Raw genomic sequence first — 18,154 nt, forward strand, 5'->3', positions numbered from 1 at the left:
ATATGCAACCACACTTATGTTGTGGCCCCTGGCATGTGCTGTATCATTGTGGCCCCTGGGGCTTCCAAAGCTGAATAGCCCTGAATTACAGCATCATAGCCAGGCAGGAGAAGGTACAGTGTTCGATTAGTTGAAAAGGACAAAATGGTGGAGAGAGCAGGTGAAAACAGTAACAAATATCTGAGACTTGGCAAGGCCTTTTCAAACAGTGGAGTCAAAGTAAAAAAATCCCATTTAATTGGTTAACCGGTCAAACATATTGTTTAACTGGTTAACTGATTAAAAGGGGGGGGGGGGAAGCCTCTTTGCCTGCTGCTGGTGGGAGCTGTTCAGCACTCACCAGTTAACCTTAACCAGTAAGCCTCACCCATTAACGGTGAGGCTAACCGGTTTAACATTCACATCCCTAATAGCCAGCCGAGGTCTGTACCACGTATATTTTCTTGATACTCATGATGTAAGCCACTTAGTGGAGAGTGCAGTGCTGACTGACTTGGGTGGGTTGAACCCTCTGAGGGCAGATCTACACTATAGAGGAAGGTCAGCTTAACGTATGCAATTACAGTTATGTAAATAATATAGCTGGAGTCGACCCCATTGTGGGAAGTTGATGCGAGAAACGCTGTCACGAGGAATACTAGTATTGACAGGGGCGCTCTCTGCATTTGATTGTGCGTGTCCCCACTAGACCCACTAAATTGAACATTGGAACATCAACCGCCACAGCATCAATCTTCCCAGCAATGTAGCCATGACTTGAGTTCCACAGTACACCACTGAAATTCAAGCAACTAGGTTTATTGATTTCCAGAGATCCTGGTTTTCCACAATTTAAAAAAAAAAAGAAAAAAAAAAAGAAAATTCTCTGATTTAAAAAACATGTTTTTCTGTGTTTAAAATGGAACACTAAACATTAGTTTCCGTAGTCACAGTATATACAGGTATCAGTTGAACACAATGTTTTATTTATGTATTTACAGTTTTTAAGCAAGTTCAGTGTCTACTAGTGCCATCTTTCATACTATTCTTCAATACACAGTCAACCTGTGGAACTCCTTGCCAGAGGATGTTGTGAAAACCAGGACTTTAACAGGGCTCAGAAAAGAGCTAGATAAATTCAAGGAGGATAGGTCCATCAATGGCTGTTAGCCAGGATGGGCAAGAATGGTATCCCTAATCTCTGTTCGTCAGAAGCTGGAAATGCGTGACAGGAGATGGATCACTTGATGATTACCTGTTCTATTCATTCCCTCTGGGGTACCTGACATTAGTCACTGTCAGGCTATGTCTACACTGCTGGCTTTTGCTGGCAGAGAGCATGCTATTGAAGTGCTCATTAGCAACTTCTAGTGCTTCATTTGCATAATTTCTGCCCTAGGCTTTTTGCGCAAGAGGTTTTTGCGCAAAAACTAGTAGTGTAGATGGATCCGTTTTGTGCTAAAAACCCCTTTTGCACAAGATCTGTGTACCTCCTTTTTTGAGGCATACGGGTCTTGCGCAAAAGGGGTTTTTTTGTGCAAAATGGATACGTCTACACTGCTAGTTTTTGCGCAGAAACCTCTTGCACAAAAAGCCTCAGGCAGATATTATGCAAATGAAGCGCGAGAAGTTGCTAATGAGCGCTTCATTAGCATACTCTCTGCCAGCAAAAGCAAAATGCCAGTATGGCCATTCTTATGTACTAAAATAAAATCAGTAGAATTGCAATTTCAATGTCTTACCTGTGTCTGCATTCCATATAGTAGAACCTGTTTATTTGAGCCTCCCTTATCCAGTTCTCCATTACGGCCAAACCAACAGTAGGACTTGTGCTGTCAGCCTGGGATGGCTGAGGCTCTGCCTGAGCCCCTGCCACGTGGGGCAAACCACCTGAGCCTCTCGCTTCCATCTTGAAATAGGGGATCAAGAGCTCTTTGACAGTTCTCCTGATTTATCCAACTTATTGATTATACGATCTGTCCCTGGTCCTAATTAGAGCAGATAAATGGTGGTTCCACTGAATAAGTCTCTCTCCCCTCCCCCCCCCCAAAATGAGTTTCTTTGTAATCATGCAAACTCTGCATTTTCCCATGTCAAATGGATTTCTAGGATCTCTGCTGATTGTGAAAGTTATTTATCCACCAGGCATAATTAAAAGTTCTAGTCAACAGTCCTGGTCTCAAGCCCACAGTGCGTAAGTCAGGATCGTGACACTGTCATTGCAATAAAATGAAAGTATACATTTGTTTGTCTGGAGGTGTAAGACCTGCCTACATAGGTGATTTTCACTAAGGGTATGTCTACACTGCAGGACAAAGTCGAATTAAGATACACAGCTTCAGCTACATCAATTGCGTAGCTGAAATCCAAGTAGCTTAACTCAGCTTTTGGTGCTGTCTACACTGCCTTCAACTTCTCTTACTCCTTGTGGAAGCAGAGTGTAACCTGCATCAACCAAAGTGCCCTTCTCACTTCAAATTAGCTGTCTTAACTAGACCACTAATTCAAACCCTGGAAGACCAATAGCAGCAGCTACTATCTTCCTCTGTATGTAGACTGAAGTGATTGAAGTATTTTTGACATTGTAGAATGGTAGGGTGCTTTATTTCCTTGCTTTTTTTGGATTGTTAATTTCACCTGTATGCTACCCAGCTCTTCCTTGTAAAATACATGATTGGCTACATCACTTTGTTGATGAGAGGTGAAAAGTTGCTTTCCTAGCTTAATGGGACTCCAGATAAAAAGCTGGTATCCTTAATTAACACTAATAACAAACAGGTGTGACTGATTTTACTAGCGTTTGGACTTTATCAAAAGGCTTTTTAAAGGAACAATATCAGATTGGTTTAGGCCCAGCCCTGTTTAAAATATCAGAATAAGATTCCATAAAACCTAAACAATATCAATGTTTCCATGAAACTCTTTAGAATGTTCTGTTGCATTTTATTTGGTTCATGTGTACACGTTTCTCTGTGGCATTTGGAATTCCAAATTGCAGTGTTGTAATAGTGCATGGCAGGAGGAAAGGGAGATCTTCGAGGGTATTTTAATTGTTCAAGCTGGCGATAACAGAGAAAATACAATAATAGCATAATCAGTACAAAGTTTAGTTGTTAAAGATTTTTTTGAAATGTCAGGTGTTAGTAAGGTCTGTCTTAAAGAGCTCCCAGTGGAGACTACTCAGGCGCACATCCATAGTGCTAGTGATTCAGTAGATGATACCTAAAGAGTGTGAGGAGAGGCACCGTGTTCTTATAGGTTCAGTCTCTGGATGTTATGTAAAATAGAGGTCCTGACAGTGTGTGCCTATTAAAGATCCTATAGAAACATGGATATTAAGTCCAGTGTCTTGGTCAAATTCCAGCTCTGTATTCTGCTTAATTAGACTCCACCTACAGTTTTTGCTTGATATAAACTGTATACTTCCTGTTCTGGGTTGTCGGGTACTGTTATTGCGTGCTGTCAAAAGAGGTTTCAGTGGTGGATTAAGTGATTCCTTCATATTTATATGTATTCCTTGCCTGTGCTTAATTATTTGTAAAGTGTTTTGAGATACCCCAAGCACTGGGTGTTATAATGGAAGTGCAGGATATGAAGCCATGTTCTTATTGAGATGCTCCTTGAAATGCATGTTAGAATGTTAACAGTTTTGGATTCTTATAGGCTGAAACTGATTTTTTTTTCCTGTTTCCTTTAGGTGGGCGGTATCTAACCGAGAAATGCTTATGGCCCAGAATAGCTCCTTGGAATTTAAACTACACAGGCTCTACTTCATTAGTTTACTGATGGGTGGAACAGCAAATCAGAGAGAGGCATTGCAGTATGCTAAAAACTTTCAGCCATTTGCTGTAAACCATCAGAAAGGTGAGTGAGTTTTAGATGGTTTTTGAATTTGTAAAACATTCAGTACGTGGCAGTCAGTCTGAGTTGCGTTTGTCTATTCTGTTGCTCTGTTTTGTCAAGTCTCTTATTTACATTTCCAGGGGAAGATGTGGATGCTTTTTTCATATAAAAATACATTCAAGAGCAAGTCGTAATGCCACAACAAACTCTTGACCCTTAACAAACACAAGGAATAATGTGCTAAGAGCTGCTATAGAGTGGCAATAGAGCATTGAAGTAAGTGAAGAGCAGGTTGAGTTAAATATTCATCTCTCCAGAAACCACAAAGTGGAATTACAGCCACAAAATAATTGCACACATACTTTAAGCATAAGTACATTACAGGTGGTTGAACATCTTAAATCTGGGACTCTCTGGTCTGGCAACATCCGTGATCTGGCAGGATCATGGATGTTGCTGGACCAGAGAGCCCCAGTGCCCGGGAATGTGAGCCAGTCAGGAAGTACAACAGAGGGGAGCCCCAGCATCAGACTTGTGAGCCCGACTGCTGGAGAGCCCCAGCAAGGCAGGCCAGCAGGGGAACCAGTGAGCCCCATCTCTGCGGAGCCCCGTCCTGGCTTGGCAGCAGTGGGGCAGCTGCAGAGCCCTGTCCCCGGAGATCCCCGGCCAGGCAGGGCAGCAGTGGGACCAGTGAGCCCTGTGTCTGTGGAGCCCCGTCCAGGAGAGCCCTGGGCGGGACAGAATCGGGGCAGCCATAGAGGCCTGTCCCTGAGAAGCCTCAACTAAGTGAGGCAGAAGTAGGACCGCAGCGGCTAGGGAGCTCCATACCGAGCCCAAGCCCTGTAGTAGCAGGGCTGGAACCCAGTGGCAGTGGGGCTGGAGCAGAGCCAGCCAAAGGGAGGGGCAGTATTCTGGGAGGCCAGTGGCATTCGGGATGGTGCTGGACCCAGGAGGTCCTACCTGTAGTTGGAAAGTGAGCAGGTGGAAATTGCACATTAGGAAGACTGGTGGTATATTCCTCCATCTGAAGTGTCAATTGGCCTTCTTTCTGTGCGGTCTTGTCACACCTCCTACATCCTTACTTTATATAGCTGGTATAATCTTTAGGCTACAACTAGTTGAATGTGACAATGATCAGGTTGGACATGGACACTCCATCTACTACAGTGAAAGGATTGAGAGATGAGACAACCTGAATATATTATTGATTTGACACTTCTCTAAAGTCACTCATCTGATGTTTTGCTTTTCTTTCTTCCTTATCCCTCTCACCTCTTCCATCCACTTGCATTCCCACACCTCTGATTCCCTCCTGCTTTGCAACATCTCCCACAACTACAGATTGAAACTCTCTGGTCCCGCAACATCCATGGTCCGGCATGATTTTAATTAATTGGTTGTCCACTTACAGTGGATATGGGTTTGTTTGTTTACATCCACCAGTCCTAGCTCTGGGTTCTGTGCTGTTTTTTAGCTCTAAAATAATCATTAATGTCTTCTAAGAGCCAAGCAAGCAGTGGAAGTGCTGATAATGCTGCTAAGCATAAGCATATTTTTATACTTTATCTACTTATTTCCTTGTGTCAATATAGTAAAGTTTTATAATAACACTAACACTTTGTTATAAGAGAACTGATAAGTCTTGGCTGTGCATAGGCTTGCATAGGCTGTATCAGTACAGTCATGCATTATTATGAAGCATTATAAGTACTGTTCCATTTATTTGCCTTGTTAAAATAAAAGTAGAGACCCACTCCTTACAATATTGACTTCTTGTGGTTTGGCAACTTCTCTGGTTCAGCACTGGTCGGGTCCCGAAGGGGCAGACTAGAAGAGGTTCAACCCGTAGCTAATTTCTTCAAACTGGCTGCTATGGAACTTTTTATTTGCCCATCATTTTAATACTTTTGAATCTTGTCACCATATCTTGACATGTTCTGGAATCCTGACTGCTTGAATTGTTTTTATCTTTTAAACGCAAATATAAAGTCACAGAGCAGTGGCTGCGTTAGTCTGTAACTTTAAAAAGAACTATGTGGCACCTTAGAGACTAACAAAAATATATAGGATCATGAGCTTCTGTGGGTAAAACCCACTTCATCAGACGAGTTAGAGTGGAAATAACCAAATCCAAGATACATAGAACAGAAAAAGCAGTTACCTATCAATTGTAAATCAGATGTATTCAAACTATGCTTATAATGTTGTAAGTTTCTATTTAGATCGCCTCTAATGTTTCTTAGATACATTGACAAGTGAAAGTATACAAAAATGCACACACATACTGTTTGGACAGACATCTGGTATTGCAGGAGTGTGTGACCATGTAAAGGGTGGGTTTTTGGGTCACAAGTTTTAGATAACTTCATCTCTTGACAAGCTGGGAAGCCCTGAGTGAATTAGACATGCCATCCCAAATGAAAGCCAATAAAGCTCAATTCCTTTCCATTGTATAGTTTGTTTATGTTGTTCTTTCAATGTGCTGTCCAGCTCTGCACAGATAGCTGGTTCAGCAGCCCTCAGTAGTATTAGCTAGCTTGGTTAAGTGCTGCAGGCTGGAATGTTGTAGCACTGTTTAGGCGCCTCATGGCTTCTGTCCTTGTAGCTTCAATGTTATTATCAGATAGTGCAGCATGGTAGTTCAGCAGACCTCAGTGTTACTCATAAAGGAGGTCCACAGATCCAGTTTGGGGGTGAAGGCACTCGGCCAGGTTCATTGTCCACGAAGAATGGAACTAGCTCCCTGGAGCAGTGTTTACAGTTATACTAACGTGTGTATATGCCCGTTACAATGGATTCAGGTCAGTCAGCAGTGGGACTTTCTGCTGCCCCCTCTGCTGGACAAAGGAGTATGGCAAAGTACTCTGGCATCTCTAGACTGGGACAGACTTTTGGCATACACAATTTAGAGGCTTTCTTTCATATTTCATGACGTGCTTGCCACTGCCCTTGTTTCTGGTATCTTGGACGAAAGATTCATTATTTTCTTGTACAAGTTGAACCTCTAAAATCCAGAAGTCTCTGGTCCGGCAACATCTGTGGTCTGGCAGGACCATGAATATTGCTAGACCAAAGAGCCCCAGTGACTGGAAGTGGGGGCTAGCTTGGGTCAGGAGTGCTGGGCTGGTGGCAGTAGGGCCACTGGTTGAGAGTGCAGGCCTGGCTGGGGCTGGCAGCTGGGAACACAGCAGGGTCCAGCTGGGGCCAGGAGCAGAGCCCAGTGAGTATGGCTGGTGCCCAGGAGCAGGGCCGAAGTGGGGCTAAGGGCTGGGAGGGGAGCCTTAACCTCCCTTGATCGGGCAAACTCCCTGGTTTAGGATCACTCAGATCCCGAAGGTGCTGGACTAGGGAGGTCCAACCTGTCCCAGATTGGGATATAGCTGTACTAGCTGGAATACATTTTGTAACTATCTAGCAACAACTTTGCCAAGATCATGGGCTGGGCGGTGAACTTGTAAGCATCTACTTTAATACATGGCCTGACTTTGATTCACGGCCTCTAGTTCAGGCCTCAGATCTTGTACCAGGCCCAGTGCACCAAGCTGCATAGCTCTACTACATATGTCACAAAGCTTACAGAATAACTACTTTAGAAAAGTGCTAGGGAGCATTGAAAGCTCAATCAGAACTAGTTTTCCATATCCTTCTGCCAGTATAGGAAGATTGTCCTATTAACATGAGTACAGCTGTATGGACAGAAAGAGAAATTAGTGTGAAGAAATTGTAAAAACCTCAACAAATGTTTTTAAAAAGGAAGAGTATATTTCTGTAAATCCAGGTATTATGATACCAGTGTTTCTGCTGTGCCAGAGTTGGAGACAGATTTGTTTCCTGTTGAAGAATGGAATTCCAGCTGCAGCATCACTTGTCTGAGTAATTTGTGAGACATCTGATCTTTTTAAAAAAACAAAACAAACCTGTCTGTAGTCCGGAATTTTGGACTAATAATCTGAGTTCCAACCTCATCCAGGTTCCTTTCACTGATTGGTAGATGAGAAGTAAACATTCTTACTAATAGCCTTTCTAAATAAGCAGAACCTGACATCCGAAAGGTGCTCAGGCATTTGGCAAATGGAAGTCTAGTTGGTAGAATCAGGTTAGTGGAGGTGATAGCAGACGCGCATATCCTGGTTACAGAAAGATATCTATTCCATGACACTCATGCCCATATTTAGTATTGAAGTGCGTATATATTTTTGAATCTCTTGTAACACAACTATCATTAGTTGCCTTGGTATATGTTGTTGACTTGATATTTGTTAAATTATGTTTATTTCCTGTGAAAGGGGAAAAGCTCAGACTAATCTTCCCATTGTAGCATAAAGCATTGTAAAATGTAATAACTAAAGATGTGGTTTTTGTCCGCAGATATTCAGGTTTTGATGGGCAGCCTGGTGTACCTGAGACAAGGTATAGAAAACTCTCCATATGTTCATCTACTAGATGCAAACCAGTGGGCAGACATCTGTGACATCTTTACGAGGGACGCCTGTGCTCTCCTTGGTCTCTCAGTTGAATCACCTCTCAGTGTTAGGTACGCTCGCTCCCACTGAAATGTTTTGAAAGCCAGGGTGCCTAAGCTCTTCCCAGCTGCCATGCTAATTTGACAGGAATACAAGAAAGTTGTCTAACAGCATTAAATAGAGCCAGTTGTAAGACTACAGTTTCCAGCATGCACTGTATCCTGAGCCAAGTAGCCAATTCTGCTCAGCTGAGAATGGAACATTGTGTGCTGGGACTCTTAGCTTCTGTATGTTACAAACCCATATTAAAGATGAGGATGGCTTCCAGCCACCTTGAGCTAGGAAAAGTGTATGAAAATTTGTATCACAACTTGACACTTAAAAATGAAAAAGCCTCAACCAGTTATCTACCTGCTAGCTCTTTTCATCAGTTTTGTTATCTTTAATTCAGTTTTCTCACTTCACATTGGTTCTGTGTTGAAGTTCTGTTTCTAAAAACACTAAAATGTGATTTCAGCAGGTAAAATTTACAATCCCCTCATGAGACTTCAAGATTTACAAAGATAAAATGTTACACTTTCCTGAGAACTGGTATTTCCCAGTCTGTGGTGAACATGAATAACATCGTGTTTAACTGAAAATAGAGAAATTAGATTTTTCGTCACAAGAATAGTGACCTACAGCAGTCAAGTCTTAAACCATCCCTTACCTAGACAGAATTAATTGAAGAATTAACTACCACTCAGATTTTGAGCTATTGATCCCCCAAATGCACCATACCGGGCTATCCTTAGAGGTTAGATGAGTAATGAGCAATGGATTTTGTTTTTCGGTGGACTCAATCACATGCAAATGCAACCCGCTATTTGTTTATTGGTTATCTGCTTGTTACTGTTACTTTGCTGCTTAGTTGGGAGGTACAAACTCACTACAGCAACATTTCACAGACATTTCAGTAATCTCTGCCCAAGTAATAGTATTAACTGATTTTTGGTGGGCCTGTTTCTTTTTGGGCCAGGCTCATGCATTGGAAAGAAGCAGCAGAATGGAAAGGAGAAGTATGCCTGAGTCTTCCTCCTTCTGTAGCAGTGTTTCTTGATTCATTTTAGACTGTGGATGTAAAAATGAGCAGTAAGGAATTTGTGTCCCTGTAATAGATTTTTAGTGCATCTCTTTTCCTTCCAGAACAATATGCAGCAAATTAATAGTCACTCACTGACATTTTAATGGCCCTTGCATTGACTGTGTAATGTGCACAGTTCATTATCAGTACAAGTGTATGAGTTGCTACCACTGAGGTGGAAAAATCTCTTCCCTTTTATTGATTCTTATGTTGAGCAGGCAGCTGTTTTGAGCCCAAAATGAAATCAATTGAACTATGATCTTTTTATTGGGCAGGTGTTGTTCATAGCGTAAACAAGATAGCTCTAAAAGGTGGCTACTGCCTATACGTAGCAAATACTTCAAAAATTAAACCAGTTTGACATAAACCCTGTCTACACAGTTTTCTAAAATTTTTGTACAGGACCATTTCTTTTTTTTATGGCTGTTCAGTGGCTTTCACTAATGGGGTTCCAATCCTACTGGGGCCCTCGGGGCCTTATCCAAACCTGTTGAAGTCCGTGGAAAGACTCCCATTGTCTCCAGTGGGCTTTGAATTGGGCTCTTTGAATTTCAGGCCAAAAATAGTCATGTACTAAATCAATTTCTTTTAGCTACTGTTAGCTTTCAGACGGCTCTCTGACATTCCTCACAGACGTTTTCTTCTAGGACTACTAGGTGAGGTGACACTTTTCTTTGTACAGAATATAAATCTTACAAAGGTAATGTAGGCTAACGCTGTAGCTTTTTGTCTCTGACTCCTGGCTAAACTATATCAAGACCTTACTAAATTTATGATTCATTTTGGTCAATTTCAGTCATAGGTTTTTAAAAATAGTACATTTCACAATTGCAGCTATTTAAGTCTGACATTTCATGGTGTTGTAATTTTAGGGGTTTTGACCCCAAAAGGAGCTCTCTGGGTGTGTTGGGACCGGGTGGTTTGCAAGGTTGTTATAGGCAAGTGAGGGTAGGTCAGGGGTGGAGAACCTCAGGCACAGGGGTCAGTTGTGGCCCCCGGCTTGCCTGGATCTGACCCCGGAGGCTCGGGGTCCCTTTGGCATGGGGGAGCCTGCACTGGTGCTCCTGCCCTGCTGCTGCCCTTCTGCAGGGTTGGCGCACACAGAATCTACTAGGCTGGTCCCCGCTAGGCTGTGGTAGACCAGGGGAATGTGGGGAGTGTCTTTCTTCTCAGTTGGGGGCCACATAAGTGAGGGGTTTTTTTTGCCTCTCACTTGTGTATGGCCTCTGACCGATTTTTTTTTTTCTGTGGGTCAGCGGACCCCGATCCAAAAAAGGTTTCCCGCTCCTCGGATAGGTACTGCTATTCTCATTTCTGTGCTGCTGCTGGCAGGAGTGCTGTTTTCAGAGCTGGGTGGCTAGAGAGCTGTGGCTGCTGGCTGGCAGCACAGCACTGAAGGCAGAAGCAGTGCTGAAGTAAGAAAGGGATAGTATGTTATTGCCACCCTTAATTTTGTACTTCTTTGGTCAGGGTGCTGCCTTCAGACATGGGCACCTCACCAACAGCTGCCAGCCTCCAACTGCCCAGCTCTGAAGGCAGCACAGAAGTAAGGGTGGCAATACTGTAACCCCCCTGAAATAGTCTTGTAAACTCCCCACAGTCCCCTTTTAGATCAGGACCTCCAGTTTGAGAAATGCTCATCTCCCCTGTGAAATTTATATAGTAAAAAAGCACACAAAAGACCAGATTTCATGATCCGTGATGTGTTTTTCATGCCTGAATTTGTTAGAGGCCTACAGATAATGGTTGAATTAGGTACTGCATCTGAAATAGTGGTTTTGATTCTTTAGCTCAGATGCTACAGGTTCATGCTTTCAGATCCAGCAGTTCCAGGTGTAGTCTCCACAGATGTCCAGGCCACAGGCATCGTTCTAAAAGCATTTTTAACAACCAGCTCTCTCAAAGTTCCTGTGAAGAAAGGAAGGATTATTTTCACAGATGATAAAACTGGCACAAATAGTGGAATCACTTTGCCAACGCAACATAGCACATCAATGGTGATAGAAATGTAGCCGTGTTAGTCTGGTGTAACTGAAACAAAATACAGGACTATGTAGCGCTTTAAAGACTAACAAGATGGCTTATTAGATGATGAGCTTTCGTGGGCCAGACCCACTTCCTCAGATCAAATAGTGGAAGAAAATAGTCACAACCATATATACCAAAGGATACAATTTAAAAAAATGAACACATATGAAAAGGACAAATCACATTTCAGAACAGAGGGAGGATGCGGGGGGGGGGGGGGGGGAGAGGAAGGTAAATGCCTGTGAGTTAATGATATTAGAGGTGGGGAAGGGGAGATGTCTGTGAGTTAATGGTATTAGAGGTGATAATTGGGGAAGCTATCTTTGTAATGGGTAAGGTAGTTGGGGTCTTTGTTCAGCCCCCTGTGGAGAGTGTGGAATTTTAGCATGAATGCCAGTTCAGAGGATTCCCTTTCAAGTGCAGATTTGAATGTCTTCTGAAGTAGGATGCATGTGATTAGGTCATTGAGACAGTGTCCTTTCTGGTTGAAATGGCAAGAAACTGTTTTTTCTTTGTGATCCTAATGTCTGTTTTGTGGGCATTGATTCTTTGGCGAAGTGTCTGAGACGTTTGTCCAATGTACATAGCAGACGGACACTTTTGGCACATGATAGCATAGATTATATTTCTGGATGCGCAGGAATATGTATTCTTGATCTTATAACTCACTTGGCTAGGCCCAATAATGGTGTCAGCAGAATGAATATGTGGACAAAGCTGGCAACAGGGTTTGTTGCAAGGGAAAGTACCAGGGTTGGTATTAGTGTGGTATGTCCTGTGGTTGTTGGTAAGAATCATCTTGAGGTTAGGTGGTTGTCTATGGGAGACAGACCCATAAACAGAGCAGATTGCATTACCTTCCTCATCTCCATTCTCTGGAGAGTCCCCCTCTGTCTCAATCCCAGGGACCATAGGTAATGAGATCTGTACCTGCAACTCCTTAGGCCTCATTCAGGTGACATTTTGGCCATGCCAGTTATATAACAGTCCCTTGACCACATGTAAAACTGTGTGGTTTCCAGTCCCCTTTGTCTCTTGGACAGTGGATACCACAATAAATAGTACAGTAAATCAAATTATTCATGTGTTGTACTCAAATTGTTACCCTTCAGCTTGTTGTGCATAACAGAACCCAGAATCCTAGCAACCTGTAGCCTTGCTTGTTAGGCAGTAATACAAATGGCAAGAACGGAATGAAGAAATAAGAATCTTTTATCCCCAGTTACTTATTAATGAAGTAGAGCTAAGAGAAATATTCATTTTAAAAGAACATCCTGTGCTAATATTTCTGTTCATTTTGCAGTTTTTCAGCAGGTTGTGTAGCATTGCCAGCTTTAATTAATATCAAAGCTGTGATCGAGCAAAGACAGTGCACTGGAGTTTGGAACCAGAAAGATGAATTGCCGGTGAGTATGCGCTGTACTTTCAGATAGACCAAGATTCAAACAACAAACAAGCCTCAGTGTCTTTCTTATTCTGAAAGTTTGTATGGATTTTCTGTCACCCCAAAAGTCAATGTGAACTGTATATCTGCGAGAACAGCCAGCAGTGTTTCCCACCATAAAAATGGGTAGGTGGAGGGAAATCAGATAACCATTATTTAGCTCCATCTACAGCTTGCTGTAGTGTTGCCTCAACACTGGGTGGGCTTGAAATGACCAGGAATGGCATCCGTGTGTGCAGGGATTGGTGAATTGAATTGAGACCCACAATTGCACATCTGGAGAAACTTGTTCTTAGCAAAATCCATGGGATTATGTCATTGAAACTGTTCAAGGCTCTCTGCTCCTGCTTTAAGAAGGAGAACTCTTCAGATGTTGAGCTGGGCAGCAGCACAGTTAGCATTCCTGACTGTAGTTGTCATCATGAGGATCCTTGTGTGGCCCCAGTATGTCTGGGTTGGGATCAATCCAATACTACTTTCCATAATTGTGACTCTGGAATCTGGTCTGAGGTGGATGACTGGTTCATGAGCTGTGGTCTCGAAAGAATGACTGGAAAGAAAGTGGTTTATCAAAGGATCAGCCAGTAACTGTGGATAAGTTAATAGTACTTCTAGCTTCTTGTGTATTCTAAACGCTTCACAAACCTTGTCAGTGTTCACTACACTCCTATGCAGTGCTGAAGGTATGGAATACATTATTTCCCATATAAAGATACCAAGAGGTTAAAGGACTCTGTCATAGCCACCAATGTCAAAGCCAGAATTACAAGTTGAGAGCTCCTAGTCCCAGGTCCTTTGTCACAGAGCCACATTTTTCTCTGTGTTTGCACTCTTCTGTACCTGAAATCATACAACTCTCTTGCCTGATGAGTAGTGGAGGAATTTTTGCCTGGACCTGTATCTTCTGCGTTGTTCTTTGACTTGAGTAATCCCAAGGCATTACATGACTTTGGATGTGAATCATAAAAGTGTTAGTGGTGGGAGTTTAAAAGCACTTAAAGAATGTGGATAATCAGTTCTAGTTAATTTCTAATGGAAATTAATCAGCAGATCTCTAAGACAGCTTTGGAAATCTCTGCCTAGAACAGATGAAACCTGTGGGGTCATTTGGTCCATATCCCTACCAGTGTTGGTTTATTCTACAACACAGACAGGCTCTTCCTGCTATACATCCAAGATGCGTTCTAAAAAATGTGGCCGTATAACGAAACAATGTAAAGCAAGGAATTTCTTTGATTTGCATTCAAGCGGCTGACTTTCATTTGAACGAATTTTTCCGTTTTTTGTGAATGACGTAAGCTTGAGGAATGGAAGGACTTATAATGAAATCATTCCTAAATTCACCGACGACGTTAGTGCAGAACTGACGTGACACGTAGCAGGGATGGCCTGTACCTACAATTGGCGCATCAGCACAATACTCTGCTTTACACAAACTTGCAGTTTAATTTATGATCACTCTTAAGATATTTCTGGCTGAAGGCTTTGCCTGCTTTTCACAAGTGATTTTGCTTCACTAAAAACTGTATAGAAATGTGTTTAATGGCCATGCATAGATAGCGATGACTATCTGCTGGAAATGTGATTACACAAGATACACAGTGATTTGAATGTATTATGTTATCCAGATTGAAGTGGACCTTGGTAAAAAGTGCTGGTATCACTCGATATTTGCCTGTCCCATCCTTCGTCAGCAAACAACAGATAATAACCCACCTATGAAGCTGGTCTGTGGTCATATAATATCAAGAGACGCTCTGAATAAAATGTTTAATGGCAGCAAGTAAGTCGAATTCTATCTCTTTGGCAAAGTGTGGGTAATGACCAATGTTAAGTTTAAAATAGTGAGACTTGGGTAAGAGAAGACTCCATAAACACAGAATGGCTGGAAGCTAGTTGAAAGTCTCATGGCTGACTTCAAAGCAGAATAACATTGTTGGTGCCCTAGAATAGCAACAATGTGAGTTGTCTGTATATTATACTCTTATGTCACACAGAAGGACCTGGTATAAGAAGTTCAATAGATAGGACTACATCACTTTGAAAAAGTACCCTTCCATTTTACAGAACTAACTACCAATGAATTATTGCTGCAGGAAGGGTCAGGTTTTCTATACATTGTGTTTTCTGTTGAGAGCAAGGTTAATCACATACCAAGAAAATTTTAAAAAAGGAAAGGGGTTGGGTGGGATAGAGGAGATCCTTGGAATATCAAATAACTTTGAGCAGATGAATATCTGTAGTAACTTCATGTTATTCATTAGCTGTTTAGATGCAGAGGATAAGCGGAAGGGATGTGAGAAATAAGGAAAGTTCTTTTTATGAAGGGAACCTGTACAACTATTAGTAATTTCACTTTAGGTCATACAGCCTCTGTAAAGCATAGAAAGCTGAACCATATAAATACACAATCAATGTAATTCAGGCTCACATTTTGTAACACAAGGGTTTTGTGAACCCAAATGGAAAATGTTGCTGGGTTTTTTTCAAATGAAAGTTTTGGGTGTGTTTTGTTTTTCATATTCACCACTGGGGTCAAAACCCCAGCAGAATAGCATTGTGGTGTGCATGAAAGGATCCGTGGTGTCCATCCAGTTCTGGCACACTCAGCCATATTGTTCAGGCTAACTAGCCATGCTCAACTGGCCAAATAGCCACATGTGGCTAGCGGATTGGACACCATAGGTCTAGATGTTAACTGTAAATGACCAGTCTAATTTCATAGTCCAGACTATGCAGAAGGCAACTATACAGGGAAACAAATGAATTTGAAAATCTAACTTCTTCGTTTTTAATAAATTAGGTGTGACTAATAAGGTAAGTAGCAATTATATCTTTAATAAAATTATTCTAATGCTGACTTAGGGTCCCTTGGTAGCTAGAGGAGCTGTTCAGTGGAGTGAAGAAAGCATTATTATGCAGAAAGGACTATCTAGGCTCCTTTTCCTGCCTATCCCATCAAATGTAATTGAGAACTAGATGCTGTTATAATATAAACAAAGTGAACATAAATGCCTCCTGCTGTGTTATTTCAACATGTCAAAACAATGAGATGTCTAGAAAGTGTAGTTGTTGCACTACTGCCAGCTGTCCTGTTAAAACAATCCTAACACATTGTCTTTGTCTCTAGATTAAAATGCCCCTATTGTCCAATGGAACAGAGTCCTGGAGATGCCAAACAGATATTTTTCTGAAGAAATCATTCAATATTCAGTCTGTAAGGGACACTCTGAATTATGGGTGCATTTCAGAAGAATTGAAAATACTTGTTCCATTTTATGCAGCAGACTGAGGACTTCTGCGTTTGCATAAGCTAATGCTACAGAAACTTTGCCAACATTTAGTGTATACATGCAGAGTGGAAATGCTACAGAAATAATATTACCATAGAGCTTTACTATACTCTTGGTCTCCATATCTGATCAAGTTACTACACCAGCAGTTGTCATTCAATGCAGGTTTTTGTACTTAATTATATGGTGACTTTTTACTTTTTAAAACAGAAACCGATCACCTCCTTCCTCCTCAATATGTTTAATATTCCTCCTGCTATTCTTCTGTCATTCTGTTGATAACTGTCACCTTAGGGAATGTTTGTGGAAAAAGTTTTATTTCCTGTAATGTGTACATAATTAAAAGTAAATACTTCAGAAAACGTTTGATAATTGAATTGTGGTTATAAAACTTAATTTTTTTCCTGGGAAAAAAAGCTGTGATATATTCTGAGTTTTCTTTCAAACATTTTTTCAATTTTTACATAGAACTCAAAGTAAGAGTGCATATATATAAAATATATAAATATATAGCCCTGAAGGGCTAATTATTAAATTCCATCACTAATTTATAAAGATGGTGAATGGATAAATTACTACTGGAATGGAGTGGAACAGGCAATCCTGTTCCTTTTGCTTTCACGATCAAGAAATGTTTGTGTAACAGAATATTCAATAAAATGGAGTTCTAAGTGGAAATGCTTTTAGTCAATGACACTTGCTCTTTGGCCTTTGTAGTCATGTTCTTTGAACTTTGTATTCAAGATTAGGCTATAAATGTCAGTCATGTTGCTGTATAGTTTAATAGACATAGTGTGTTATTTATAAATGGTTATCAAAGCCAAATAAACTGTCAGAGTATTCATTGTTAAATTGGAAAATAAAAATGTTCTGATGCAATCTACTGATCACAGATCTGCACCTTGCAGGATTGGGTCCTACATCCTCATATTAAAAGCTAGCAATTTTTCTGTAGCTTGAAAACACTTTGCTTCTAGCCTTGCGTTTCGTACTAGACTGTTACTGCCAGTGCCACTTTTTTCCTGCTCAATTTGTTATATTGTGGACTAGGTGAAATTTGTACTCATAAACCAGATGTAGATCATGGCAGTTATACCTTTTCTAGTGTGAATATATTTGTATTTATTGCACTGTACAATAGTAGGGCAAGCAGCCATACGGCATGTTAAGATTCATGTAAAAATATATTTCTGTATTGTGTAATAGGTTTCTCTCTCCCCCCCTCCCTCCCCCCAGTTTATCTGTTTGAATTCTGACACACTGGTTGAATGCACTAGCCACTAGCACAATGCACTACAGAGAAGAACATCACTGAGAAATCTACATTTTTGCATCTCCGTTTCATCTGATTTAAGAAATATACTTGGACTCAGTGACAATGGACACTCTTAGTGAGACAAGCGGAACAAACCAAGACACACAAATTACACCTTTAACATATGTTCAGTATGTGTGTGGGGAAAAATAGAGGTGCGTGTGACTTTTTTTTCCTGCAATTAAATTGTATTGTTAAAAAAAAAAATGGGTTAAGTGATGAAATCAACAATAAACGGGTGAGGATATTATTTTAATGTAGGATTCTAGTCTCGGTGAAGTTACTTTTGACCTTTATCTTGAGTGGAATTCCTTTATTGAGCCTTTGGGCAAATGAGCATGTGTATTGTAAAGAAAAATTATGTATAGGTCATTTTAAAAAAATGTATCTTTTCACTTTGTAACGTACAGTGCTATCTATAATGCTGGTGCAGAGAGATCACTATAAACAAAGGCTAATTTCTGTGGGGTCCTGAACACACAATTGTTCGTAACAGACAAATGGTGCTATCTGTATTGAGTGGATGCAGTGAGCAGAGGTGGCCATTCACTAACCAAGAAGGGGAAGAACCCCTCTATAAGCCCCTTTACCTGCCTGCAAGTGAGGAGGCGGGGCTAGCAGTATAAAAGCCCAGCAGGGAGCTCAGTCTGCTCCCAGCCACCAGAG

At 41.3% G+C, this 18,154-nt stretch overlaps 1 protein-coding gene across 1 annotated transcript in view; it reads left to right on the top strand.

Annotated features, from left to right (window-relative positions):
* The window catches only part of RMND5A (required for meiotic nuclear division 5 homolog A), a 43,208-nt gene extending 25,459 nt beyond the window's left edge, over nt 1-17,749 (top strand). Inside the window, exons 5-9 of the mRNA XM_075930959.1 lie at nt 3,677-3,843; nt 8,191-8,356; nt 12,740-12,842; nt 14,509-14,663; nt 16,011-17,749. Coding sequence (XP_075787074.1) covers nt 3,677-3,843; nt 8,191-8,356; nt 12,740-12,842; nt 14,509-14,663; nt 16,011-16,074 — 655 coding nt within the window. The 3' untranslated portion in view covers nt 16,075-17,749. The remainder of the gene's footprint in view (nt 1-3,676; nt 3,844-8,190; nt 8,357-12,739; nt 12,843-14,508; nt 14,664-16,010) is intronic.
* The last annotated feature ends 405 nt before the right edge of the window (nt 17,750-18,154 follow it).

Source organism: Pelodiscus sinensis, chromosome 5, assembly GCF_049634645.1.
Source record: "Pelodiscus sinensis isolate JC-2024 chromosome 5, ASM4963464v1, whole genome shotgun sequence".
Lineage (NCBI taxonomy): Eukaryota > Metazoa > Chordata > Testudines > Trionychidae > Pelodiscus > Pelodiscus sinensis.